The sequence below is a fragment of the Tribolium castaneum genome, chromosome 4, assembly GCF_031307605.1.
Source record: "Tribolium castaneum strain GA2 chromosome 4, icTriCast1.1, whole genome shotgun sequence".
In the NCBI taxonomy this organism is placed as follows: domain Eukaryota; kingdom Metazoa; phylum Arthropoda; class Insecta; order Coleoptera; family Tenebrionidae; genus Tribolium; species Tribolium castaneum.
In genome coordinates, this window is record NC_087397.1 from 5809396 (window position 1) to 5834125 (window position 24730).

General features: G+C 34.6%; 3 protein-coding genes across 7 annotated transcripts; all 3 read left to right on the top strand.

Moving 5' to 3' along the window:
- The first annotated feature begins 168 nt into the window (after window positions 1-168).
- On the top strand, window positions 169-11636 carry sbm (sobremesa). 2 transcript variants are annotated; one of them, XM_967014.5, is made up of 10 exons: window positions 169-316; window positions 6810-7076; window positions 7128-7229; window positions 7487-7729; window positions 7783-7908; window positions 7988-8132; window positions 9885-10209; window positions 10258-10407; window positions 10460-10628; window positions 10679-11636. In XM_967014.5, exons 1-10 carry the CDS (start codon window positions 274-276, stop codon window positions 10741-10743), a joined length of 1635 nt encoding a protein of 544 aa, XP_972107.2. In that variant the 5' UTR covers window positions 169-273; the 3' UTR covers window positions 10744-11636. The 2 variants fall into 2 exon arrangements, with proteins under 2 accessions (XP_972107.2, XP_008201060.1); XM_008202838.3 differs by lacking the exon at window positions 169-316 and adding an exon at window positions 3774-4001.
- A 67-nt stretch (window positions 11637-11703) lies between these two features.
- Window positions 11704-13045, top strand: LOC660759 (uncharacterized protein). Its single transcript, XM_966965.4, has 3 exons — window positions 11704-12181; window positions 12229-12553; window positions 12608-13045. The coding sequence occupies exons 1-3, from the start codon at window positions 11776-11778 to the stop codon at window positions 13008-13010; spliced, it is 1134 nt and encodes a 377-aa protein (XP_972058.1). The 5' UTR covers window positions 11704-11775; the 3' UTR covers window positions 13011-13045.
- Window positions 13046-15121: 2076 nt separating this feature from the next.
- Window positions 15122-23522, top strand: LOC660700 (organic cation transporter protein). 4 transcript variants are annotated; one of them, XM_008202834.3, is made up of 7 exons: window positions 15122-15396; window positions 18956-19294; window positions 21590-21766; window positions 21812-22079; window positions 22126-22429; window positions 22475-22804; window positions 22851-23522. In XM_008202834.3, exons 2-7 carry the CDS (start codon window positions 18958-18960, stop codon window positions 23007-23009), a joined length of 1575 nt encoding a protein of 524 aa, XP_008201056.1. In that variant the 5' UTR covers window positions 15122-15396; window positions 18956-18957; the 3' UTR covers window positions 23010-23522. The 4 variants fall into 4 exon arrangements, with proteins under 4 accessions (XP_008201056.1, XP_064212578.1, XP_972002.1 ...); XM_064356508.1 differs by lacking the exon at window positions 15122-15396 and adding an exon at window positions 18419-18507; XM_966909.4 differs by lacking the exon at window positions 15122-15396 and adding an exon at window positions 18686-18850.
- The last annotated feature ends 1208 nt before the right edge of the window (window positions 23523-24730 follow it).

Here is a 24730-nt window from a genome sequence, read left to right on the forward strand (position 1 = left end):
TTCTAACCCGCTTACAGAATTCAAGATCGCGCTACAATTCTGTATTTCCTGTAAATAGAATGTGAGCAAAAAAGCAGTTTTCTGTAATCCGCAATTTCCCAATTTGCGGGCGTTCAGGTCCCCCACCTCCGGGCCCTACTTTACCGAAAGCGGGCGTCGCGACGCTCCCGGTCGCCAGCGCAGGCTTTATAAGTCGGCCACACCACTCCGGTCAGTGAGTGACATGATATCATCGGCATTGCCTCGTACCCAAGCCAAACCGCGTGGAGAGACATGTATAACGATGAATATTCACACAGCAAGCAGAATATTTGTGGTAAGAGCGAAAAATCATTCAGATGAGTGAAAGAATCGGATGAAAGGGAGCCCGACATGTGATGCAAGAGTGCATTTTTTTAACAGCGACGCCGGTATAATTAGAGGGTGTGTGGAGTCTAGACGCTGATAAATAAATATTTACAAGGGGTGCTGGCACAGCAAGACGGTTTTTCGCGGAAACGGGGTCGCTTGTGACGCACTTCGGGCCGAGTTAATCGACACGGAATTTTGGGGTCTTTTACCTTGTAATGGGGTTTCCATCGGCGGGGTTATGGGGAGGAAAATTGTAGAGTAGCCGGGAGGAGGATAATGCATGGGTTGGGAAATAGCGGAATAAGTTCAAGGATTGTTGTGAAATTGTTTCTTTTAAAATATTTATAGATCGAAGTATTTTCTCTTATCAAATGTTGGAAGATTTGAACTGAAGTAAAAAAAAAATAATTTTCTTTACAAATCATGTCTTAGGCATGAATTGAAAAATCTTCAAGAGGCAATAAAAAGCATTCCAATACATTATAAATTTTATTTTATCATATTTGACAGCTACATCTTGTAACAGGGTAATAGAGGCTAAAAAAGCTGCAGATAGATTGTTACAAACTAACTTATGATACTTGCCAGAAAAGGATTTTAATATTTTTTTATGTAACTATAAAAATCCTGTAAAAATTATGACCCCATTCAGGTTTAAGGCAAATACCAAAGACTATTATAAGTAAAAGCCATCAAACTATACAAAAAAGCCATTATCAAAACAAGCTTTACAGTATTTCCCAAATTTGAAATATTTTTTTCGTATCAGTTTTTTTGTAAATATTGTTAGAGAATAAATACGCAACTAATACGTCAAAAATTTATCACCTTTGCCCACGCGATCGATTTTATCACTTCCTTTCCTACCTAATCCATCAATCAGCGAATTCGCGTAAACCATAACAGATTGAGTCACAAAAACGCATAAATTATTAATGGATCGCTCGGTGTTTGCATTTCGTTCAAACACTTCGATTTTCGGAGCACTTCACACTATATCATCATCCGCAAACAAGGCAATAATTATCTGACTTCGTTAATTAAGTGCCAAGTTAAACAATTAATTTGCATAAGAATTCCCAGTTCAAGTCGGACTTTTGCGGTTAAGAAAGGTGTGAAGTTTTAAAGCACGTGACTATGATTGATCCACAAAAAATAAACCTGGGGATTTATAGGCGTCTGGCATTTAAACGTAACATTTCAGCAGGAAAATTGCAAATTATCTCATCGCGGTTGTAAATTCAGTTAAATTAAAAACGCTTGACTTTCATTCGTCCTCGAGATCCATTGTATTGACAATTTTAATTTTGTTTGAATTCGTTTTACTGCACTTTTTAGCGCTAATTGAAAACTAAATACTAGACAATGCGGTTTGGGAAAAAATTAATTGTTATTGCGAGCTTGGTTTAGCCCCAAGGTCGCGTCAAGGGTGAGCGAAGCCGTGGCAGGAATCCGGCAAAGAGGCAGGATTTGATTAATTCCTGCAAACGATGCCACTCCGATGTTTGATTTGATTTTATTCCTCGCAATATTTCGGTAAAGTGGCGATAAAATAAAATTGTTTTCCCCGATATTGCAAAAAACTGCGTCACTAGCACTAGTACCAAAGGTGCATTTTGAGTAAATACCGCGATAATGGATTGCGCCACTTGTGCTACGTGCATTTTTGCACATTTGGCGGGAGCGTCGCGGCGCTTCCATTGGCTCCTGAAACTGAATCCGAATCGATTTCATGAATTCCAGCTTCCCACGCCTGGCGTGCATGCAGCGGGGCTGAAATTTTGCGTGTCGGCGACAACAAATGGGCGATTTCGTGCGATTTTGAAGCGATCGTTAATTGAAATGATGCGAGAGAATTTTGTCACATGATACGCGTGACAGTTTATGTTTTTTTAACGAATTTAAGCGATTCTAATTTATGTCAATAGGGAAATGTAAATATTGGAACGAGCGGTCACTTGAAACCAATTTTCAACTGACGTTAGAATTTGCTCGCGAGGAATGTGCCAAGAAAGTTTATTGAATAGACGCGCTGACAATTTCAGAGGAGAAATTCATTTAAAAAATTGCCGAAACCAATTTTAGACGCTTCGGAATTGAACAAGACAAGCTTACGGAGCGCAATCCAAATAAAAATGAAAAAATTAAAAAACAAAGTGATATTAAATTACCTAAAAGAATTTCTTCAAGATTTCATTCCCCAAACCTTCAAATTTCGTAAAAAAATTTTTCCAAAACCGTCTCTATTTTTTCGTGTGATTGCTACGTTTGCCAATTTTTTTTTCAAATATTTTTTATTTTTTTAAAGTCAAGGTTTTGACTCTAATCAGCAAACGTTCACATACTTATAGCACAGGTTATTGAAAAATCTTTACTGTAAAATAATTCAATTTTGTTTCACTTTTACTGTTCACTTAATTCATTTAATTACTTTTTTCGACTCTTTCCTTTCTTAGGCACTTATGCCTAAAACATTATCTCAAGAGAAACAGAAATCATAAGATAATAATAATAATAATAAAAGAAAAATAAACCTAACATGAGAATATTAAAAGCAGTCGGCATATTATTATTATTATTATTATTATTATTATTATTATTATTATTATTATTATTATTATTATTATTATTATTATTATTATTTTTAGTAACAAGAACAGTCAGGACTTTGTATTAATTTGAATAATGAACGATATTTTTGAGAATAATTTTTCGCGCTATATTGTAGCAAAATTTAAATAACAATAGCCACATTTGTTCCGTCATAAATTAGCATTTTGGCAAGAAATATAAATCTAAGTGTCTCCAAATTTAACTTTTATTGGACCGTGAAACAAAACCGTACCTAATTCCGAAATACATAATAATTTTGGAAAAAACAGTTTAATTACAATTTGTTAAAAAAGTCTAATGTTTACAAACAGTGACGTTTTGGCCAGATGTTCGCGAGCTTTTGGCAAAACATTGCATTATTCGTGAGAATTATGCGTGTAATTTTAATTAAAATTAATTGTTGGTTGCATAAAACAAGAACGCGACCCAAAAACGTTTAAAAAATAGTTCATGACTTGTTTACGTTGCATTAGTGTAACTCTACTCGTCCAAATCAAATAAAAAATATTTTTAGCCACCTTTTGTCTTGATTTATGCAATTTCGTGTTTTTCTGCTATTGACCTTCGCGCGAAAAATTTGGCGCGTCGAAAAATTTATTTGATTGAATTTTTCCCCAAGTTCTTTTGCGTACGTGAGTTTGGTCAGTTTCCGTAAATTTATAGCTGAATTGATGCCACGCTAAGGTCGCATGGTGTTATTTTTGCCCCGACTCATGTGGCTGTTTATTTCGGTTGAGGCGCCACGAAGACACGCAAACAAAACAAGAAATTTTCGAAAAGTTTTGTGCCAGACGGGAACGTTTTAGTCATCCGAGTTCAAGTTGAGTCCGTTGAAGATCTATTAAAAATCGTCAATTTACTTTATTGTTGGCAAAGTGGTTGGCATGCTTCCCTCGAATCGAGACACAAATACTCAGTTAGTGCAAAGTGCTTGAACTGGTTAGGTGGATAGATAATGTTAGATACTATCAAGGAATTCCTGGACTGCAGGTTCATAAAGGCTTATAAACAGGCTTCTGGGACGAGTTGTGCTCAAGGTACTACCATTTTTTGATTTATTTTTGAAATTTTCCGAAAAATTCCAGTTATGTAACTCCAAAAATGTTCGAAAGTAAGTCATGTCAGCACAAGCAACAAACCTAATTTTGTATCAAACAGTCAATAAAGTATGCAAGATTAAAAAACTATTTTTAAAATTGGCACGTCGTAGGACCCAGCCTTAAGACAAATAAATCAGCACCTAGAATCGCATTTTTTCATTTCTTCCTCGTCTATTGACGCAAATAAAAATTTTCCCAAAATGCTTTTTCTCAAATTAGGCCACGTGTTCTATTTCGACCCATCCCAGTTTAAAAATAAATGCATTTGACGGATGCAGCTTTGCGTCCTTGACTCAATCAATATTCTTCGGGAAATATTTTACAGTTTGGAGGCACAGACCCGTCAATTAGTGTAAATCAAACAATTGATTTAATCAAGTGGCGCATTAATGAATGAATTAAAAATAACTGGCGATATGTTACAAATCGATAGTTCGACATGTTGTGAAGAGAACGTAACAAGTGGACGATTCATTTTTCATAAAGGGACACTTTAGCGGACCATTGATCGGCATCGATCCAATTAAGCTGATTTAGTGGGATTTTAACACTAAATAATAGCAAATGAACTTAAATACAACGACCTACACTTTTTTTAAAATTTAATTCGGGAAAACTGGAGTTAAAAGTACAAAATTTTGGAACACCGCTGTGTCCCTATTTTTGGAAGAGATTTAATAAAAAAAAGTTTCCTTTAACAGTGATGAAATTTTTTTCAGTGTTATATTTTTGGTTCACATCCACATTATTCATGTATATTGATTACAAGCGTAACCGAAATGTATGAATAAAACAATAAAATCGCAATATTTTGGTTTTATTTCCTCTCTTATTTTTATAATAACATCTCTTCCAATTTATCGCTATTGTTTGTTTAAGATAAATGCATTTGGTGCATGTATAGATATTACGTTTCAAAAATAGATCAAAGCCTAACGTTTCATAAGTTCATGTAACTTGCCAAAACGTAAATACAAAACATTATTAAAATTAATTCAAGACATAATTCAGAGCTTGTGAGAAACAAGATCATGATTCAAGTCAAGGATGTGTCCCGTAGGTTGTCAACAATTGTATTTCCACTATAATAAAACCCGAGCTAGCTTGTAAAATAAATACAGAAAAATTCATTTCGTTGCAATATTGGTAGCTACCCGTTCGAACGCCTTTTTTCTGTTAAGGAATTAAAAAATAAATAACATTTTTGTACACAAGAGAACAATAAAATAAACTCATGACAAATGAAACACAGAACAAAGTGAGTTTACGCTCAGCTATTTTTTGTTATAGAACACTATTAAAAATTTTCAGCAAGTTTATATAACTTTCACGTCTTTAAAACTAAAGTGCAAATTATTCTTGTTTACTAATTATTATTTTTATCTAAAATTGTCCGTAAAATGTTACTTTATTCCATCGTAAACGGTAAAATGACATTTTATCCTCTGATTATTTCATAGTACTACGAAATTTTATCGTCTGGAAAAATATGGTTCACAATCATTGTTGTGTTTCTGTAAAATAAAATTTAATTGTCTTGTGCAATAAACGAATAGTACGGAATATTTTGAACCCAAAATCATATGTTAGTTATGCCACTTCGAAATTGTTACAGAAACGTTCCCTAAAAGTGATATTTATATAAAGAAATTATAATTCAGAAGAACTTAATATACACCATTCATGTGGTTAAGCTCCACATTATCTATAAAAAAAACAACTACAGTGCCTTGGTGTCCAAATAAATAATTTAGTCACTTTAACATAATTATCTCTAAAAATTATTACTAAATCAAATTACTAGTAATTTCTAGAACACGTAATATGACGCAATCTTTTTTATCAAAATAAATGATCAATCAATATCTCATCATATTAGATCACAAGATAAAGATTGCAACGACAAAGGTCACTGCAAAATTTCTGTATAGATGAAAAAAGTTTTAAAAATACAAAAAATAATACTACCAATAAATAGGAGTTCAAAAGTTTTTTGAGTTTGGTTATTTTTTTGTGCCTGTATTTTTAAACAAAAGGGTAAAGTTATTTACTCTTAACGATTTATTGTCACTGATATTTTATTTAATTCTTTATTTGGACTGTAAATGAAAGAAATATCATTACCATGTATTTTATTTAACATAACTACCAACTTATACATTGATTTCCAGTAAAAAAATACGTCAAAATACAGATGATATTATAATATATACGAATATATTAAAATAGAAATATGCCCAACTTTCTTATCTGTTAATTTAGGTGCTTTTTATTTCAAGTAAATTATTTGCAACTGCAATTTGTATTATTTATTTTACTCGTATTGTATTATTTGCATATTAGCCGCAACATGTGAATTGGTTTCAATTTTTTTCGTCAAAAAACGTCATTTTTCCCTGGTTTTGATTTACGATTTCGTCTACAATACGATGACTGATGAATTTGTTGAAAAAGAACGCAATCGAATCATTTATTTTCTTTAGAAATAAACAGCAATCAAATGAAAGTAACTGAAAAATAAACTCAAAATTGATTAATTTTTGGAATGTGATTCCTCTCTCTTCATTATTTCTCGACCCCTACAAAATAGCTCATTGTTTTATCAATCCAATAAATATCAGATAATCCAAATTTGATTCATCTCAGACTTTGCCTTCATAATAATTAAATTACATTAGTCTACGCGAGATTTCGCACGCGTGATGCCTCCTCCGTCCACCCTTTCACCTTGTTGCCTCCTTGCAGGAAACAATAATGCGACCCCAAAGGATGGCATTCAGTGGCGTGGCAACAGGACAGGCAGCGGCCAATGCAATGGAAACGGCTGCAACCTCCGGTACAACTCCGGGGGCGACGCTGAAAACGGCGGCGGCTTCAATGGCTCTGAAGACTCAGCCGCAGGAGGGCCGGACCAGCTGGAGGGGCCGGGCGCAGTTGAGAATGACACTATTCACCTCAAGAGACGGGTGGGACTCATCAGTGGGGTGGCTTTAATTGTCGGGACCATGATAGGTAATTTACGAAAAAAAAACACTTGTCAAAGTTTTTAATTCTTTCAATAAGGTTCCGGAATTTTCGTTTCCCCGTCGGGCCTGCTTGAAAGGACCGGATCAATCGGGATGAGCTTTGTGATATGGATGGCGTGTGGGCTCTTGTCACTGCTAGGTGAGTAAGAAATGTAAATACGCGGATCGGAAGTCGGTGTTTTTTTAGCCGATTGTTTGAAGTTGCAATTAGTTGACGTGTGTTTGGAATTGTTTGGTAGTCACGCGACTGTTCGTCTTGAGATTTATACAAATGACGAAGTGCTGACGTCAATCGGGCCACATATCCCGCCTCCGCGAAATTCGGCCGATCATTAAAAACGCACAAAATTAGTCTGGAGTACTTGGGTTCAAAGATGAGCTTTGCGATTATTTCAGGCGCTCTGGCGTACGCCGAACTGGGCACTATGAACACGTCATCCGGGGCGGAATATGCCTACTTCATGGACGCTTTCGGTGCTCCCCCTGCGTTCCTGTTCTCCTGGGCCAGCACCCTCGTCCTCAAACCCTCGCAAATGGCGATCATTTGCCTCAGCTTTGGAAAATACGCAGTCGAGGCTTTCGTCAGCGAATGCGAACCGCCCGAAATCGTCGTCAAGATGGTGGCCCTCCTCACAGTCGGTAAATCCCCCGTTGGCTCAAAGAGTGACAAAATTCGCCATCTCTGATTCCAGTTGTTATCCTCTACGTCAACTGCTACAGCGTCAATCTGGCAACGAGTGTCCAGAATGTCTTTACGGCGGCGAAACTGGTCGCCGTTCTTATTGTTATAGCAGGTGGCACGTACAAGATGTTTGAAGGTACAGTAGATAGGAAAAAGTGCCGAAAAAGAAATTTTCATTTCAGAATGAAACGATTAAGAATCGGTTTTTTTCGAAGGTAATACTCAGCATTTGCGGGAGCCTTTCAGAGGAACGAGGTCCTCCGTGGGGAACATTGCGACGGCCTTCTATACGGGGCTCTGGGCCTATGACGGCTGGAATAATCTCAATTATGTCACCGAGGAAATCAAAAACCCATCACGGTAATTACATTTTTCATAGCTACCTACCAGTCTAAGAATAATATATTACTTATCAAGTCAAGAAAATGGAACTTTCTTGATGTGCCATGTATACGATTTTTCCCGAAACCGCTTAAAATGAAACTAATTATCATTAATTTTTTAACGTCTGAAGAAGTTACGAATTTCCCAACTATTAATTTCCCTAATATTAATGTCAATATTGAAAACTAATAGCAAATAAAACTGTTCAATAAATAAATTGTTATTTGAATTTATATGTTTTTCAAATGAGTTAGGCAAAGTACATATTTTCTGGACAAGGCACGAAAGTAACCAAGGAATGTTCTATTTTCGTGACGATTTCGGGATAAAACAATTTCTTTATTTTCTGTTATTAAACAAGTTAGTGAAAAATAAGGTTGATGTTTTTACAAAAATAAATACGAACAAAACTTGCCTAAAATGGCTGAAATTTAGATTAATACTTCCAATATTCTGATTTATAAAGTATTTAAATTAATATATTGACTGATTAATCGTCCGTGATAAAAAAATTCCTGCATGGTTCATCAAATTGTAACTTAAAAATTTCATAACAAATTAATAGTTGCATCTAAGTCTACCAATTTTAATTTATGAAAAATGTTTTGAGTCATGATTAAGAGTTAAGATAAACTCGAAACGTCGACTTTAAATAAATTTTTTACGAGTCTGGACTTCTTCAATTAACTCCCTATTTCCACCTCATTTAAAATAATATGACCGCGAAAAACATAAATTATTCAAGCCTAAGACGATCATTTTTGCTTTGTTTCGATTCGCTTGAATAAGATTGAAATAGAGCAATTCATACTTAACTCGATATTTTTTTGGGTTCGGCCAAACAATGTTAATGGTCAAAACAGGTTTATTCAGGATTGACACTAATATTGTTTCGAAAAAATGCGTCAACTTCACAGTTTCTGGCCCCAAAAAAATCTTACAGTCTCTTGCAAATGGCGGAATACAACTATACAAACCTAATACGACTATTTTTTGCTCATTTCGTTCGTTTTTTGTATTTAATTTAGTTCAAAAAAATAATAAACTCGACCAGAAATTACTAAAATAGTGGAAATCAGACCTAAAATAACACAGTTTTGTTGACTTACTTCAGGAAAATACTAAATTCCCAAGGTGATGTCAAATTTTCAAAGAAGTTGATGGAATAGAATAATTCCGATCTAATACAACGATTTTCTTGGTTCGTTTCAAAGAAATACACATCTTTGAGTTACTTTTTAGGTATAATAATAAAAATAATAATAATAATAATAATAATAATAATAATAATAATAATAATAATAATAATAATAATAATAATAATAATAATAATAATAATAATAAATAAAAAAAATATGAATGACTGAAATAGAATATTTCAAACCAAACATTATAATTTTTTGGTTTGTTTTGGCAAAAACCGTCGATTAGAGCCAATTTTTGTAACACTTCTAACTGAGTTAACTTGTTTCACCCAAATACGTCTATTTTAAAAATGCTCGAAAATAGCTGAAATGAGGCAGACAATCCAAACTTATCCATTTTTTGGCTTGATTTGGCAAAATACTTGTAAGTATACATCAACTTGAGCGATAGTTTAATTCAAAAATTGTTAAAAGCACTCGGAATTAGCTAATGCAGACCTAAAAACTTGGCAAAAAAGTTCACAAAACCGTAGAAAAATTTCGGTACTCAAAGTGTGGACATGAATACATGAATGGTTTTCAGTAATTTGCCAATGAGCATCATAATCGGCATCCCGCTGGTGACCATCTGCTACGCCCTCATCAACGTGTCCTACCTGACGGTGATGTCCCCCATGGAGATGATCACCAGCGAAGCGGTGGCCGTGACGTTCGGCAACCGCCTTCTGGGCGTAATGGCCTGGCTGATGCCGCTTTCCGTCACCATTTCGACGTTCGGTTCCGCAAACGGCACTCTTTTCGCCGCTGGTCGGCTGTGCTTTGCGGCAAGTCGCGAAGGCCATCTCTTGGACATTCTCTCCTACGTCCACATTCGCAGATATACTCCAGCTCCGGGTCTCATTTTCCACGTGAGTTGGCAATTTTCACAAATAAGTGAGTAAGGAATTGGGTTTTAGTCGCTGATTGCCGCCGCTATGGTCCTCTACGGCACCATCGACTCGCTGATTGACTTCTTCAGCTTCACTGCGTGGATTTTCTACGGGGGCGCGATGTTGGCTCTGATTGTGATGCGATACACTAAGCCCAACTATCCTAGGCCCTACAAGGTACTTTTTATACCCAAGATTTAGTTTTTTGTGATTTTGCAATTTGTTCCAGGTGCCAATTATCATTCCGTATGTGGTATTAGTGATCTCTTTCTACCTGATAGTAGCTCCTATAGTAGACAAGCCTACCATTGAGTACCTGTATGCAGCGCTGTTCATTTTCAGTGGGATGGTTTTTTACGTCCCCTTTGTGCATTACAAAATGCGGATCCCATTCATGGGTGCGTCCACTCCACACTGTTAGTTTTTTTTTTTTAATATTTATTTTCAGACGGCGTGACTGTTTTCCTGCAGATGATATTTGAAGTAGCACCAACATCGACAATGTTGGAGTAGAACGGCAGAAAGCTCAAATTTATATATTTGTAGCTGGTAGAGGGTCATGGTTACAGGTAAAACTCTTGGTTTCATCTATACAACGTTATTTTTGTGCTTACTGTGACTTGAAAATGTGTAGATGGAACTAGATGAAAATTATTATAAATGTAAAATGTAGGTAAATTGCACGGATCATTCCCAACCATCGGGGTATCTCATGGGGTGCAACGTGGATATCCATAACTGTTTCGTTCGTTCAAATAAAATTAGTGTCGAGCAATAAAACTTAGAGTGAACGTATTATACAGTAGATAAATGTGAAATTTAATTACTCGGTGTAATATCGTCGATGTTTTCGCTAATTTTATTTGAATTTGATAGTTGTGCATTTTATATTAACTATACATTTACTGCAAAAAGTCTGACTTTTTTATGAACTTATTTTTATATTAGTAAAGTTCCTGTAACCATGATAAAATTTCAAAACACAATAGATTGACATGTTTCAGGTAAAATATGAATCTGTTATTCCTTACCTAAACAATGTTAATTGCGACTTTGGGTTTTCTACAGTTTTTTATTTCATTTCTTAAAAGCAGTACTAAAAGATTCGAATCTCGAAGAGAGTATTACCACAGTTAGCGACAGGGATATTAATTCAAACATTTCTATTCCCCTCAAAGTACCTGCTGAATAGGGTGGCGAAAAAGAAAATATTTTCTTCAAATAGTCATTAACATATCTACAATACTCTCGAACGAATCTTGGAAACATCGATTTATTAAGCAAAAATTGTTATTTTTATCATTTGATAATAGCTTTTGTATAAAATTTAGAAAAGTAAAATTGTTGCCAAATGTAAAGCGTATATTGTTGTGCAATATAAAGAAATATATTGTAATACAGAAGAAGTTTTATTTATTTTTGCCCAAAACCAAAATTCCCACTTTTTTGGACGGCATTACTGGTTGCATAACATGACAATTGTGTCAATACTTGACACAATCCTAACCTCACAATTGACAATTTGCCAAAAACGTAAACAAACACATGGACCAAGCCACAGCTCGACGCCTGCTCTCCGAGGGCGCCTTCTTCATCCTCCTGGGGGTCCCCGAGGGCACCGAGTTCGGCATCGACCTCAAATCCTGGAACACGGGGGAGAAGTTCCGCGGGGTTAAAATGATCCCCCCAGGCGTGCACTTCATATTTTACAACTCTGTTAGTGCGACAACCGACGATGTGGCCCCCAGAGTTGGGTTTTTCCACAATTTTAAACCGGGCGAAGTCCTGGTGAAAAAATGGTCAAAGGTAAATGAGCAAATCAGTGACGAGCAAGTCAATGAGTCGGAAATCGTGAGTTTGAAGGAGAATTTGAGGGCTCTTGATGGGTTTCTGGGGCCTTATCCGTTCGATATTGCGGAGCGGTGGGCCAGCTTAGTGGGGAGCATCACCGGTAGACTGATTCAATTTTTTGGGGGGTTTTTAGACGTTTTTTTTTAGAAAATTTGTTGGGGAAATTGGTGCCGCAGTGTGGGCAAGTGAGGGCTGCTTTGGAGCTGCAGTCGTGCAGCGATGCCGAGCGGCCCAGGGGGGCTAAAAGAAAAAAGGGGGAGGCGAGTGAGCCGTCTTGTAGCGGGATAAAAAATTTGTCCGGTTGTGGAGAACTTGATTTGTTGCCTGCTTTAAAACCGATCGAAGGGACGGAGTTAAGGTTGACGAAATTCCCTGAAAAGAACTATCCTGAGGGAAGCTCGCCCTCTGAAATTACGCAGCATTCCCTTGATTTAACATTTGTTTTTGAAACACTTTTGTCACAGTATTCTGAGTATGTAATGTTAGATTAAACGTAACATTATGTTAATTTAAATTTTTATTGAAGGTCTACGGAAATCATCGGTGAGCTGGAATTCTGCTACATTTGTTTCCTTGTAGGCCACAGTTTGGAGGCATTTGACCAGTGGAAAAAACTAGTGACTTTGTTTTGTTCCTGTGATGCCGCTATTACAAAATATAGAAAATTATTCGATTTATTTATAACAGTTTTAGAAGTACATATAAAGGAAATACCGGAAGAATTCTTAGCAGATATTGTTTCAAACGATAATTTTGTTTATGTTAATTTGAAAAAATTATTTAGGTCGATTCATGAATCAAACGTTGACGGACAATTTAAAAGTAAAGTCGTTCGATTTAAAAATTCTTTAACTACGACGTTTTTGTGGGATTTTGAACATCTGGATTCCGATGAAGACGACGAAGCCCCAGTTATTGTAGAAACTTAATTTTGTTGTGTTGAAAATAAAACTATTTTACTTCATGTTGAATTTTATTAACAAGAATTCCCAGAATTATGAAACAAAGAATAGTGGAAAAGTTGTATAGTACATACATCATAGTTCAAAAAAAATATATACAAGGTGAAACAAAGTAGAACAAGTTAACTAAATAAAAAATGAAGAAATATTGAAAACAAAAAAACCTATTAAACGAAGTTTTTTTAAAGTCACATCCAAAAGTTGTGACAAGTTCACATTACCCATCGATATAAAAACTCACGAATTAAAGACGTCTTAATAAAACAGAAAACTGACAAGACAGTAAAACCTCTCACCAAGGGACATCGATGAGGAATTTTTAATTGTCCGTTGTGGAGAGGTGTCCGTTATTCAGAGGTGGACATTAAAGGAAGTTTAATAGTATTTGAAATAAATCGTTTTTGACCATTTAGCGAAAAAATCAAATACGAGCACCTACCTACCTAATAAATATTTATAATATTATCAACTTTGCTAAAACAAATCAACACGAATAAAAAAAAGTGCATTTAAACAAACGATAAGCACCATAATATAAAAAAAACAGTGTTTATGGTAAAGAACGAAAAAAGTATACTTATTGCGGTTCAAGAAATAAATATTTTAGATCTGGAAACTTCTCCTAGAAGGTTCGTATTATCTCAATTTGCACTCGCTTCTGATTAATTCTACCATAAAATTTGTTTTGGGGATTCGCCCGTTTATTCTTATTATTTCTTAGAGAGAAAAATCCCTCGATAACTATAAATACCGCAGTCGATAGCATACTAAGTAAAAAACAACAAAAATATTGAGTAATTCATAAAAATAAATTTTTGAAAGTTTCACTAATAAAAATTTAAATTTTATCAAATAAAACCTCTATTTCCTTCTCTAGATAGTACAGACATTCCAACAATGATACTCTTATTTAATAGATTAATTTTTTTAAGATATTAAAATTTACTTAGCTTTTTTCAATATAGTGGTTGATTTTCGAGGTGATTTTAGCAATATGGTGCATTAAGCTTCCAATAGGACTAATAGGAGATAGAAGATATTAGTGACTTATATGCGAAGAAACCCCCAGTTGCGATAGGAACTTATTTATTTGTGTAAAAAAAATCGTCTCAAATTTTATTCTAACTGAACAAATTGTTGACGAAGGTCAATGACATAACCCAAAGAATTACAGCAAATGTGGTGCTAATTTAGTGCTAATAAAATTTGGTAGACACTCGTTAACTTTTCTTGAAAATTGTTAAAACACTTATTTTTGTTCCTAGACCCAGTTGTAGATAAATATTCTAAACGAGTCGCTAATTGTTGAATAATTACGGCCTTGACCAAGACCTATCCAACTTATAATTATTCCAATTTTCTTGTAAATTTATTCACGAAACTTTCACCTAGATTTATGGCAAATGTGTTATTTGAGATAGTAATAAGCACGGCTGGTGCTCTATTTACGAGTAATGTCAGCAGGAAGGCCTAAAATCCGGAAAATAAGATAAAGAAATCATAAAATCGAATGGGTTTAATTAATAGTGCTATATATCAAAGGAAATGCGTCCTCCGTACAAAGATAATTAATTGTCGTAGTAGAATTTTATTGTTGGTAGTAAACAATTAGTACCTAGACTTTAGAGTTGAGCAAACGATCGAAAAAGTGTAATTTCTAGTTAATAAGTATTATTTGAGGACATATTTGATGACTGTTATTGCCATTTGCCGTGCAATCTGATCGCAGCGACTTCCTTTATAAAATAAAATTGCTTAAGTGGTATAAAAATGGGTATTTTTACGCTTTTGTGTTTAGCCATAGGTCACGTAATAACCGTCTTAATAAATTTAGCCCTGATGGAAAGTGCAACCAAGGTTCATATTCACCTGCAATTTTTCTAAAATACCACAATTATAATGCAGTTGCTCAACTCCGCGGTACTTTTATTACTTAATTTTCCTCACTTGCATAACATAACGAACCGTGCACTTTCTAATCCCAGAAATGGCACTGCTGTTATTTTGCGAAAGCTCGCCACGTCGCGAAATTAAATAAAATCGCTAATCAGCCCCAATGATGGTGATTTATATCGGACGGAAACGCCAATCTGCATTAGCAGTCTAATGCCCTGAGCACCCTCGCCGAGGTGCTCCAGGTGCCCCCCTCAGTCGGCAAGCTCGTCTTAAGCTCGCACTTTCTCTGCTCGAGGACGCTTTGAACACAAACTATTCGACCGCTCCGCCACTCAACAACTTCCGATTAAAAGCCGGCATCATTTAAAATCATAATCAGTTGATGTCAACGCGCGAAGAGATACAACATGAAAGTGTGAAGTGATACTGTGTCGAGTGGAAATTAAGGAAATACAAGGTAGGATTTGTGGTTTTACGCGATTCTGCAAGACGCTGGCACAACAGTTTGATGCAATGCCTTTTTCCGATTGCAACAACGGCACGTTTCTTAACAAAATGACATTTTCGAGAAAACAACGTAACAATGCTAATTAAAGATTGAAATAAACAATTCGCGAAAACCCTCCAGGATGTTACTAATTGTGCGGACACGCGAATTGATTCAATTAAAAATAAAAACGTGTAAAATTGTTTGAGAAATTGCGCAAATTCCAGGTATGTGAGAGTAGGTGGGTACTTTTTCATTAATATGTGATCTATAAATATTCGCATTGTTTGTTGGTAAATAGCCTTCGGTGTAAATTTCCTGCTAATAAAAAAATTCAAGCTGATTGGTGAAATTACAAATAATTAGTGTAAGCAGCCGAATCGCCTTGAAATAAAATATTATCAATAAAAAATGGGAAAAAATTAAATTTTCCGCACTATTTTCCTGGAATTTGCATATTAGTGCGACCACATCTTTAATCAATTGTGAAGGTTCTTGCCGCCGAATTTTCTTCGATGAAAGCAATTAATAAAATGTTTCCACTCTTTATTCCCACGGTTAACGATGTATTGACATAATGATTAATTTTTAGAATTTATTTTGTTCTCCACAGATATTTATTTTTTAAATTATCACTATTTCAAGCTCAGACCTGTATTAAAAAACAGAACGATCGTCGGAATGGCCTGAATATTTTTGCAATTATCCTCTTGAGAATAAAAATACATCAATTTTAGCGGTTCATTAATTGTTGCTCTTGAAGTCTGGAATAAAATTAGATTAATATTTCCTCTACCAAGAAAACAACACTATATGCGTAACAATTTAAGTCAATTCCTGTTTTTACTAGTAAAAATAAACGAATTCATTGTAACTTGAAACTCGTATTATTGTGCATGTTGTTAAATATTCATTACAATGATAAAAAACGCAACGGGTTGTATCAGATGATCCAGTGACCCGTCCAGAATTGTAGCAAATATTTGGAGAAAACAATTAATCAATCATCGTTTGTTTGAAAATTGATTGTTTCGTATTTCGGTTCCGATAACAAAATAGTAACAATATTTTCCGTCTTATCAATGAAATTGCCAATGTCTGCGTTGACAAAAAGCGTGCAAATCCTTAAACTCCCACCGTCCTTGGCTTTGCTGCTTGAAACTTGATTAATGTGTAAATTTTAAGGTCATTTAAACAAATTGGGTCAAGAAGACCACACAAACCCATTCCCTCTGACTAATTCAGGTTCAAAAAACACAAAACCGAAAAAATGAATTTTATCACGAGAATTAACCTTGTCAGTCGGTATTTTTTTTAAAAGTGTGACACGTATCAAACTTTTGTTGGGGTTTCCGGTTTAAGGACTTCGGCCGGAAGAAAATAACATCGAGGTTCATTAAAGGTAATAATTGTTAATTGAAGAAAGTGTCAAGGTTGGGTTTTATTGAGAGTAATACCCTTGTCAACATGTGGCGTTTCCGCGAATCCTTGGCGTCTTCGGCAAAGAACTGAACGAATTGGGTCATGCAAAAATTGGGGGTTTGCGAATTCAAGGATTTAGAACGGCCGAAAAATACAATAAGAGAATTAACGCGAATCTAGATCAAGTCCGAACGGATTAAACACAAAATTAAAGAGCATAATCAAAAATAAGCAGTTTCTTTCATTAACACTTAAGATGATTAGAGCCCATCCTTTTTTCAGCAAATAAAACGTTTTTTCAGCAGGACCTTACAATGCGATATTTCAAACTCAAATAAAAATTAAAATACAACTAGGGAATCTAGTTGAATTGTTTCAATTAAAATAATTGCATATTAAAAGCATAATTCTCAAAATTTATGACACTATTCAAAAAAATTTACAGCCCTAAAATGTCTAAAAAAACTAACAGTTTTTTTTCTTAAAAAAAATCAGAATTACAATGTCTGAATAATAAATACGTCAAAGATGTTAAAAATACAAATAAATTGGGTAAAGTTGGTAGGAACTTTTTTGTAAATCTCAAATCGGGGATTGTATCTTTCGTAATTATTTTATTTGTCAATACTGCGTGTTCCAGTTTTTTACACTTAGAATTTCAACAATGAAGAGAAGTTATCTATACGTCCAGATTACAAAACGAATTGAATTGAACAATGAATAACATTACACATAATATGAAATTTTCCCATAGAAAAAATGAACTAAATGTATTTTCTAGCTCAAATTTAAAAGGTTACTAAATGCTACTAATATACAGCGTGTTAGGGAATGGTTTAGTAAAAATTTAAAGGTAGATAGAGAATGGCAAGACAAACCGATTAAGCAAAATAAATGTAAATGAAAAATATACAGTTTTCCCAAAAAATCGTTTTGAACTTAAAGTCCCAAATTTTGAGAACTGCTGAATTAGAATTATAAAAATTAGCGTATATTTTAATATTATTGACTAAACATCAAAGGTAAACTAACTTCTTGATCCATAAATAAAAATAAATAAATAAATAAAATAAATAAAATAAATAAAACAAATAAAACAAATAAAATAAATAAAATAAATAAAATAAATAAAATAAATAAAATAAATAAAATAAATAAAATAAATAAAATAAATAAAATAAATAAAATAAATAAAATAAATAAATAAATAAATAATACAGATAGTGTTTTTTATTTAAAATATTTAAATGTTGTTAAAAGGAAGTTTGCGGAAGAGAAACATTTCATAACTATTTCAATAATAAATATAAAAGCATGAAATTAAACTTTTGTCGTACTCCAATAATTTTGTTACTACACAAAAAAGTTGATAGAACATTAATCGAAGTTCATTCGTTTCTTTACATTATAAGTTATAAAGTTTAAATTAAATTTTAATAATTTGAAAACAAAAAGCCAAATTTTTAAACTCGTAAAAAATGATATTATTCTTTATTTGACTAAAAATTCGAACATTGTTTAGAATTAAGAGCCAGCTTTGGACCCCCGGTTTCTCACAATCCACTCCATAACATCTTATCTTATCACTCGAAAGGTTACAGAGAATTCTTTATAATGATCTCATTTCACCATGAATTTAGTAAAACAGCTTGATTTCAGGTACGTAGCGAATTCAAGCGCACTTAAATCTATTTAAATCTCGCTTGACGTTAACCATTCGTTCCCCAATATTTGATAAACTATAAATTTCGAAATACCTCAGTAAATTTACAGTCGAGTTCATTGTATGATTTCGCTGCGATTCCGCCGAATTATGTAACAGCAATTAGCTGGGAGGTCACAACAACACTAGCGTAGCAATATCAAATTCCTTACATAACATCCCATATCATTCCGAAAAATCCCCAAATGGGAGAAAATCCTTATCGTTGCGTATCAATCAGATAACAGCTTTTGTAGCCGGCAAAATGGAGTCTCAAGATGGTGCTCGAAAAATTACTAAGTGAGTACAATACGCAATTTTCCTTTCACGTGGGAACAATTCGCACATGTTGTTTGTTTCATCGAATTATTAATGGGCTTTTTTGTGACGAGACAACTGTTCCAGAAATGTCCAGGAAGAGTCCCGAAGAGGACGTCGTCTCCACCGCCATCGGGGAGTTCGGCCGGTGGCAGCTCCTCATGACCTTCCTCCTCTCCCTGTTCAACATCCCCTGCACGTGGCACATTTTCGTGCCCACCTTCCACGCCGCCGAGCGGGAGACCTGGTGCTCCAGGCCGAAGGCGTTCCAGGACGTGGCGCCCTCCCTGTGGAGGAATTTCACGCAACCGGAGGGTTTTTGCAAAATCTACGACCTGGCCAATGTGACTGAGGCCGACTTGCCGCGTTTGGCCCAAATGGGGAGGAAGCTGGTGCCGTGCAAGGAATGGGAGTTTGGAGGGGAAGGTAATTAGTGTGTGAAAAGCGTGACTGCGCTTATGTAACGATATATGAAAGGAATTATTCAATTCGAAAAAACGGACTTTTATTGGTTATTAATCCGGTGCGTGCCACACGTGTTTGCAGTTAAATTTTTTATTTTGGTTTTTCTCAAATTCAAAAACGCGAGTGGAGGAAAGCATTTCCTGGACTTTGTTTTGAAATGGTGTTTATTGATGCGATAACAAGTTCACAGATAAATACGCATACTTGGGGAAAGGTCGATGGAATTAAGACGGTTTTAGGATCAATTAAGATTAATAATGGCTGAATTTCTTAATGTTTAGGAGTTTCGGTTAATAAAAAAACTCGTTCTTTCGTTGAAATTTTATTATCAAAAAATATTATTAGACGATTATTACGTCGGAGAAAAATAAATACACCGTGATTAGATAGTGACCATTCATAGAAAGGTCAACAGCTTACAAAATTTGTCAATTTTAATTAATAATTTTCTCGGATTGTTATTAATAACAGATAAATGATACATAACTGACAAAAGTGAAATAACGACAGTGCATATTTCACTGAATAAGTAAAAACAATTGGGGCATAACGTAATGTAACGTATAACACATACACTTGCAAAATTTTGTTTGTTAAATATTGACTTAAATTAATTCTCCACCATTATAATTTTCATTTCGTTTTATGTTTAACTATAGAAGCACAATCCAATGTGACCTACTTGACGCAAAACAATACGATTCCGCGCCAAGAAAAAAATTACATTTGAAATTATAAATATATTCAAAAAAGTACGCACATGTTGTTTTATGTTTTAATATAAAAAATTCATCCCTTTCAACATTTTTTAACAACACTTTTGAACTTTTGAACAATTTCTCATGGTTTCTAATGACAGGGAATCAAATTTCGACAGCTTGGTTATTTTTTAATTTGTTCAAAATTTTTCATAATGCAGCAAGAATCAATAATTGAATAAAAACCACAGTTTATTGAACAAATAATAATAATAATTATTAATTCACTAAGATGAACAGTTATTATTAATGATAGAGTTAAAGAATACAAAAACAAAAAATAAGATTAATAAAAGAAATAAAAAAGAAAATCTAACGAAAAACGAAACGAAACAACAAAATGCAATAGGTAAGTCACCATTATTTGTTTTATTATTTCAGAAACGTGTGCCGTTTTAAACAAATAAACTGAAAAAACTGAACAGCAGGCTCCAAAAAAAAATTCAAATAATTCAGAAGAAATGATTAGCTCGTTTTTCAGCCAGAAACTTATTTCAGGAAATACTGTCGAAATGAATGAAAACACACAATTTTGTGTTCGTTTTTCAGGAAGAAACTCACTTCAAAATTTACATGATTTTGCCCCAGAATCGACATTTTATTTAACTTTGAATTTAGCTAATTCCAAGCGATTTATCCAGTTTTTATTAGAATTTAGATAATTTAATTTTTTTGCTGAAACAAGTCTGAAAATCGACGTTTTAAGACTGAATTTCAGAAACTTAAAGCCATTTAGATGGTTTCAGAGCAAAGAACTCACTTAATTTTCTTTTGCCAATGCATGCCATATAATTGTCGAGTTGTGCTGTACAGAGTGTCTCAAAATTGACGCCCGTGCTTTGTATTTCAGTCAACACCGAGCAATTTTTTTCAATACATAACTCACTTCATTCAAAAATTAGTGCTAAATGTTAGATGTTGTATTTGTTGGAATAACGCTATTAAATTAAATCTCTAGAATTGATTTAATTTAAATGATACTGCTGGAGCAAACATGAAAATCCTCCTTTGGGGATTTAGTTCAAGTTATTTCAGCCAATTTCCTGCCATTTATACTATCTCTGAGCAACCCATTCATTTAGTTTTAAGAGATATTGCCACAGAGCTGGAGTTTTAGGTTTGAATTATGGTTTTTTAGGCACTTTGCCACGTTTTGGTTCAGCAATTCACTTAATTTAAGTGAAAGATTTTGCCTGGAAATCGTAGTTGAAATATTTAGTTCATACATAAATCATTATGTGAAAAAATAGGGAAAATACTCGCAATTTCTAAAAGAAAATGTTCCATGTCACAAATTTGTCAATGGAACTACACGATTACACAAGAATGTAATAAAAAGACAAAAGTCATTTTCGACTATATTTTTAATCCATTGTAAACTAGGAAGAATTAGAAAATAATAAAAAATTTAACGTTTTTTTTTCGTAAAACCTCAACACCGAAACCTTGTTACAAAATTATTATTCATGTTTGGGCCAAGTTTAAATTGCTTGTGTAGGCAGCACCCTGACTTCCGAATTCGACCTCGTCTGCGACCGCAAGACCCTCAACAACATCGCCGAAATGATGTTCCTGGGCGGCGTCGCAATCGGCGGCTTGGTCTGCGGCATCCTCTCGGACAAGTACGGCCGAAAGAAAACCCTCATGGCTTCAGTCCTCCTCCAAACCATCCTCGGTAACTCCCCATCTCAGCCTTCTCGTCTCTAATCCACAATTCCAGGAGTCATCATCGCGTTCGCTCCCTGGTTCGAAATGTATTTCATCCTGCGCGCGGCCTTGGGTTTTATCTCAGTTTCCGTCGTATTCAGTGGATTCGTTTTATCAATCGAGCTCGTTGGAGGAAACTGGAGAACTGTAGCCGGGATATCATACCTGTTTCCGGTTTCTCTGAGCTACATCACCATTGCCGGCATGGGGTATCTGCTAAGGGACTGGCGCGAGTTGCAACTGGCCATTTCGCTGCCCGGATGCGTTTTTTTGATACTTTGGTAGAGAAAACCCAAAAAATTAAACGGGTCTGAAGGAGATTTTCAGGTGGGTTCTCCCGGAATCGCCAAGGTGGCTCCTAGCCATGGGGCGCACCAACGAAGTTATGACGATTCTACAAAGGGCCTCAAACTGGAATAAAAAGGAACTGCCGATAAACATCGACAAACAACTTTTGCCATGCGAGAGTGACTCTGAAACTGAACCCGTCAGCGTCATGGATTTGTTCAAAACGAGGCAAATGCGCAAAAAAACACTCCTACTGTTTGTGATATGGTTCAGTGTTTATCTGGTCTACTATGGACTAGTGCTCAATCTTGGCAACATCGGAGGCGACTTGTACATCAATTCAGTAAGTCGCTCCCTGCTAATTAATTAAAATAATCCCTCCTTCCAGATTTTGTCAGGTTCTGTCGAAATTCCAGCAGTGGCCCTCAGCATCCTTATCCTGCTGAAAGGGGGGCGCAGGTGGCCCCTAGCCCTGACCATGATCCTGTCCGGGGCTGCATGTGGTTGTACCATCCCCATTGACCTAGCCTCGGACAACCTCCAGTGGGTTATAACCACCCTAGCCATGATGAGCCGTTTTAGCATAAGTTCATCAAACGCAATAATTCCAGTCTTCACAGCGGAATTGTACCCAACCATAATCAGGAACATCGGAGTTGGGGCTAGCAATGTGTCAGCAGGCATTGCCTTGATGCTGGTCCCATATTTATGGGAGATGGTAATTTGGTCCAAAGTAATTTTTTCACTTGACTGTTTTTATTCAGGCCAATGTGCACCCAAGTGTCCCAATGTCAATACTAGCAGCTTGTGGGATCATCGGTGGTGCTTGTGTTTTATTCCTGCCCGAGACGGGCAGTAAACCTTTGAAGGATACTCTCGAAGAAGAAGCGAGTGAGATCAAAAGAATGAACAATAATAGTTAGCTTATCACGTTCCTAATTACGTCGTATTCTATCAATTGACGTGTGTATGAAATACTTAACGTCGTTATCATAAAAAAATTCTCAAATGGCGTCGTACTTAATTTAAATCTGTATTAGATAAACAAGTAGTATGTACAAATTAATTGTACAGAAAGTGTTTACTTCCGCCGGCTGTATGTTTGTAGCCATGACAATACGTAATTTCTAAATAAAAATGTTCAAGTATTTTTATGTAAATATGTCAGTTGTGTGTGTATTTATTGTCGTAGATACTGCCAGATGTGATTACAGTTTTTTTCTAATTAAATTACGCCTTGTATTGTGTCTAATTAGAATCACGTTATTGGTACAAAGTACTTTAGATAATTTACTCATCTATTTTATAAACTTAACTTTTTATATTGCTTGTAGACGATAGCTGTATATATGTGATCTGTGTTATATATTTTGGAAAACCAAATTTTTGTAGGTTTAATTTTTTAATCAAGTGGAATAAAAAACCATTAAATAAAAGCCGTGTTTTATTTACCCATTCCAAACACAATCTTTATGCAAAATTGCGAAAAATTATAAAATAATATAATAAATCTTTACCGCAAATTCTGTGTTTTAATTCCGTACCCTCGATATAAAAACCACTATCTATAAAATCTACAAGGGCAATTTTGATCTATTAAAACAGAATGCTAAAATTTGGACTCTGGAAATCCAAGAAAAATCAAAAGATTTAAAAGGGATTCAAATGCATTATCCCAACGAATAACTTAATTTTATTCACAAAACTCAGGATAAAATTTACGAGAACAATGTTGATCGATTAAAACAAAATACTAAAATTTCAACCCCGGCGCCTCCACCAAAAAAGCCCGATTTTCTGTCGAAGCGAATAAATCTTTATCGCAAATTCTATGTTTTAATTTCGTGTCTTCGATATAAAAATCCCTATTAATAAAATCTACAAGAGCAATACATTTGTTTCTTATAATTATGTTTTCATAATTTGTGAAACGTTAATTCATTAATAAATTATTTTCATTCATTGTATTTATTTTTTTTATATTTATAATACTAACAAAATTTTGCAATTGAACACATTTAACCGATTTTCAATAAAACCGGTTGTGTGTTTAAATTGTAAAAAAATAAAAAAATTAAATTAATGGTAGAAATAATAAAATATTTAAATTTGCTTTTCTGATTACCCTTGAAAATCAGGGCGTTTTACTTAAAAAATAGCTGTGTGCACTATGGCCCACGATTTTTTTTTGCTTTTCTGATTACCCTTGAAAATCAGGGTGTTTTACTTAAAAAATGCCTGTGTGTTGAAGGGGCCTTCTTAGTAGTAGCAATTTTGATCGATTAAAATAGAATGCTAAGATTTGAACACCGAAAATTTAAGGAAAAACAAAAGATTTAAAAGAGATTCAATAGAGTTGGCCCAAAGAATAACTTAATTTTGATCTCAAAACTCAGGATAAAATTTACAAAAACAATTTTAAACGATTAAAACAAAATGCTAACATTTAGACCCCGACGCCTCCACCAAAAAAAAAAAAAGTTTTCTGCCGAAGCGAATAAATCTTTATTGCAAATTCTGTGTTGTAATTCCGTGCCTTCGATATAAAAACACCTATTTGTAAAATTTACAAGGGCAACTTTGATCAATTAAAATAGAATGCTAAGATTTGAACACCGGAAATTTAAGGAAAAACAAAAGATTT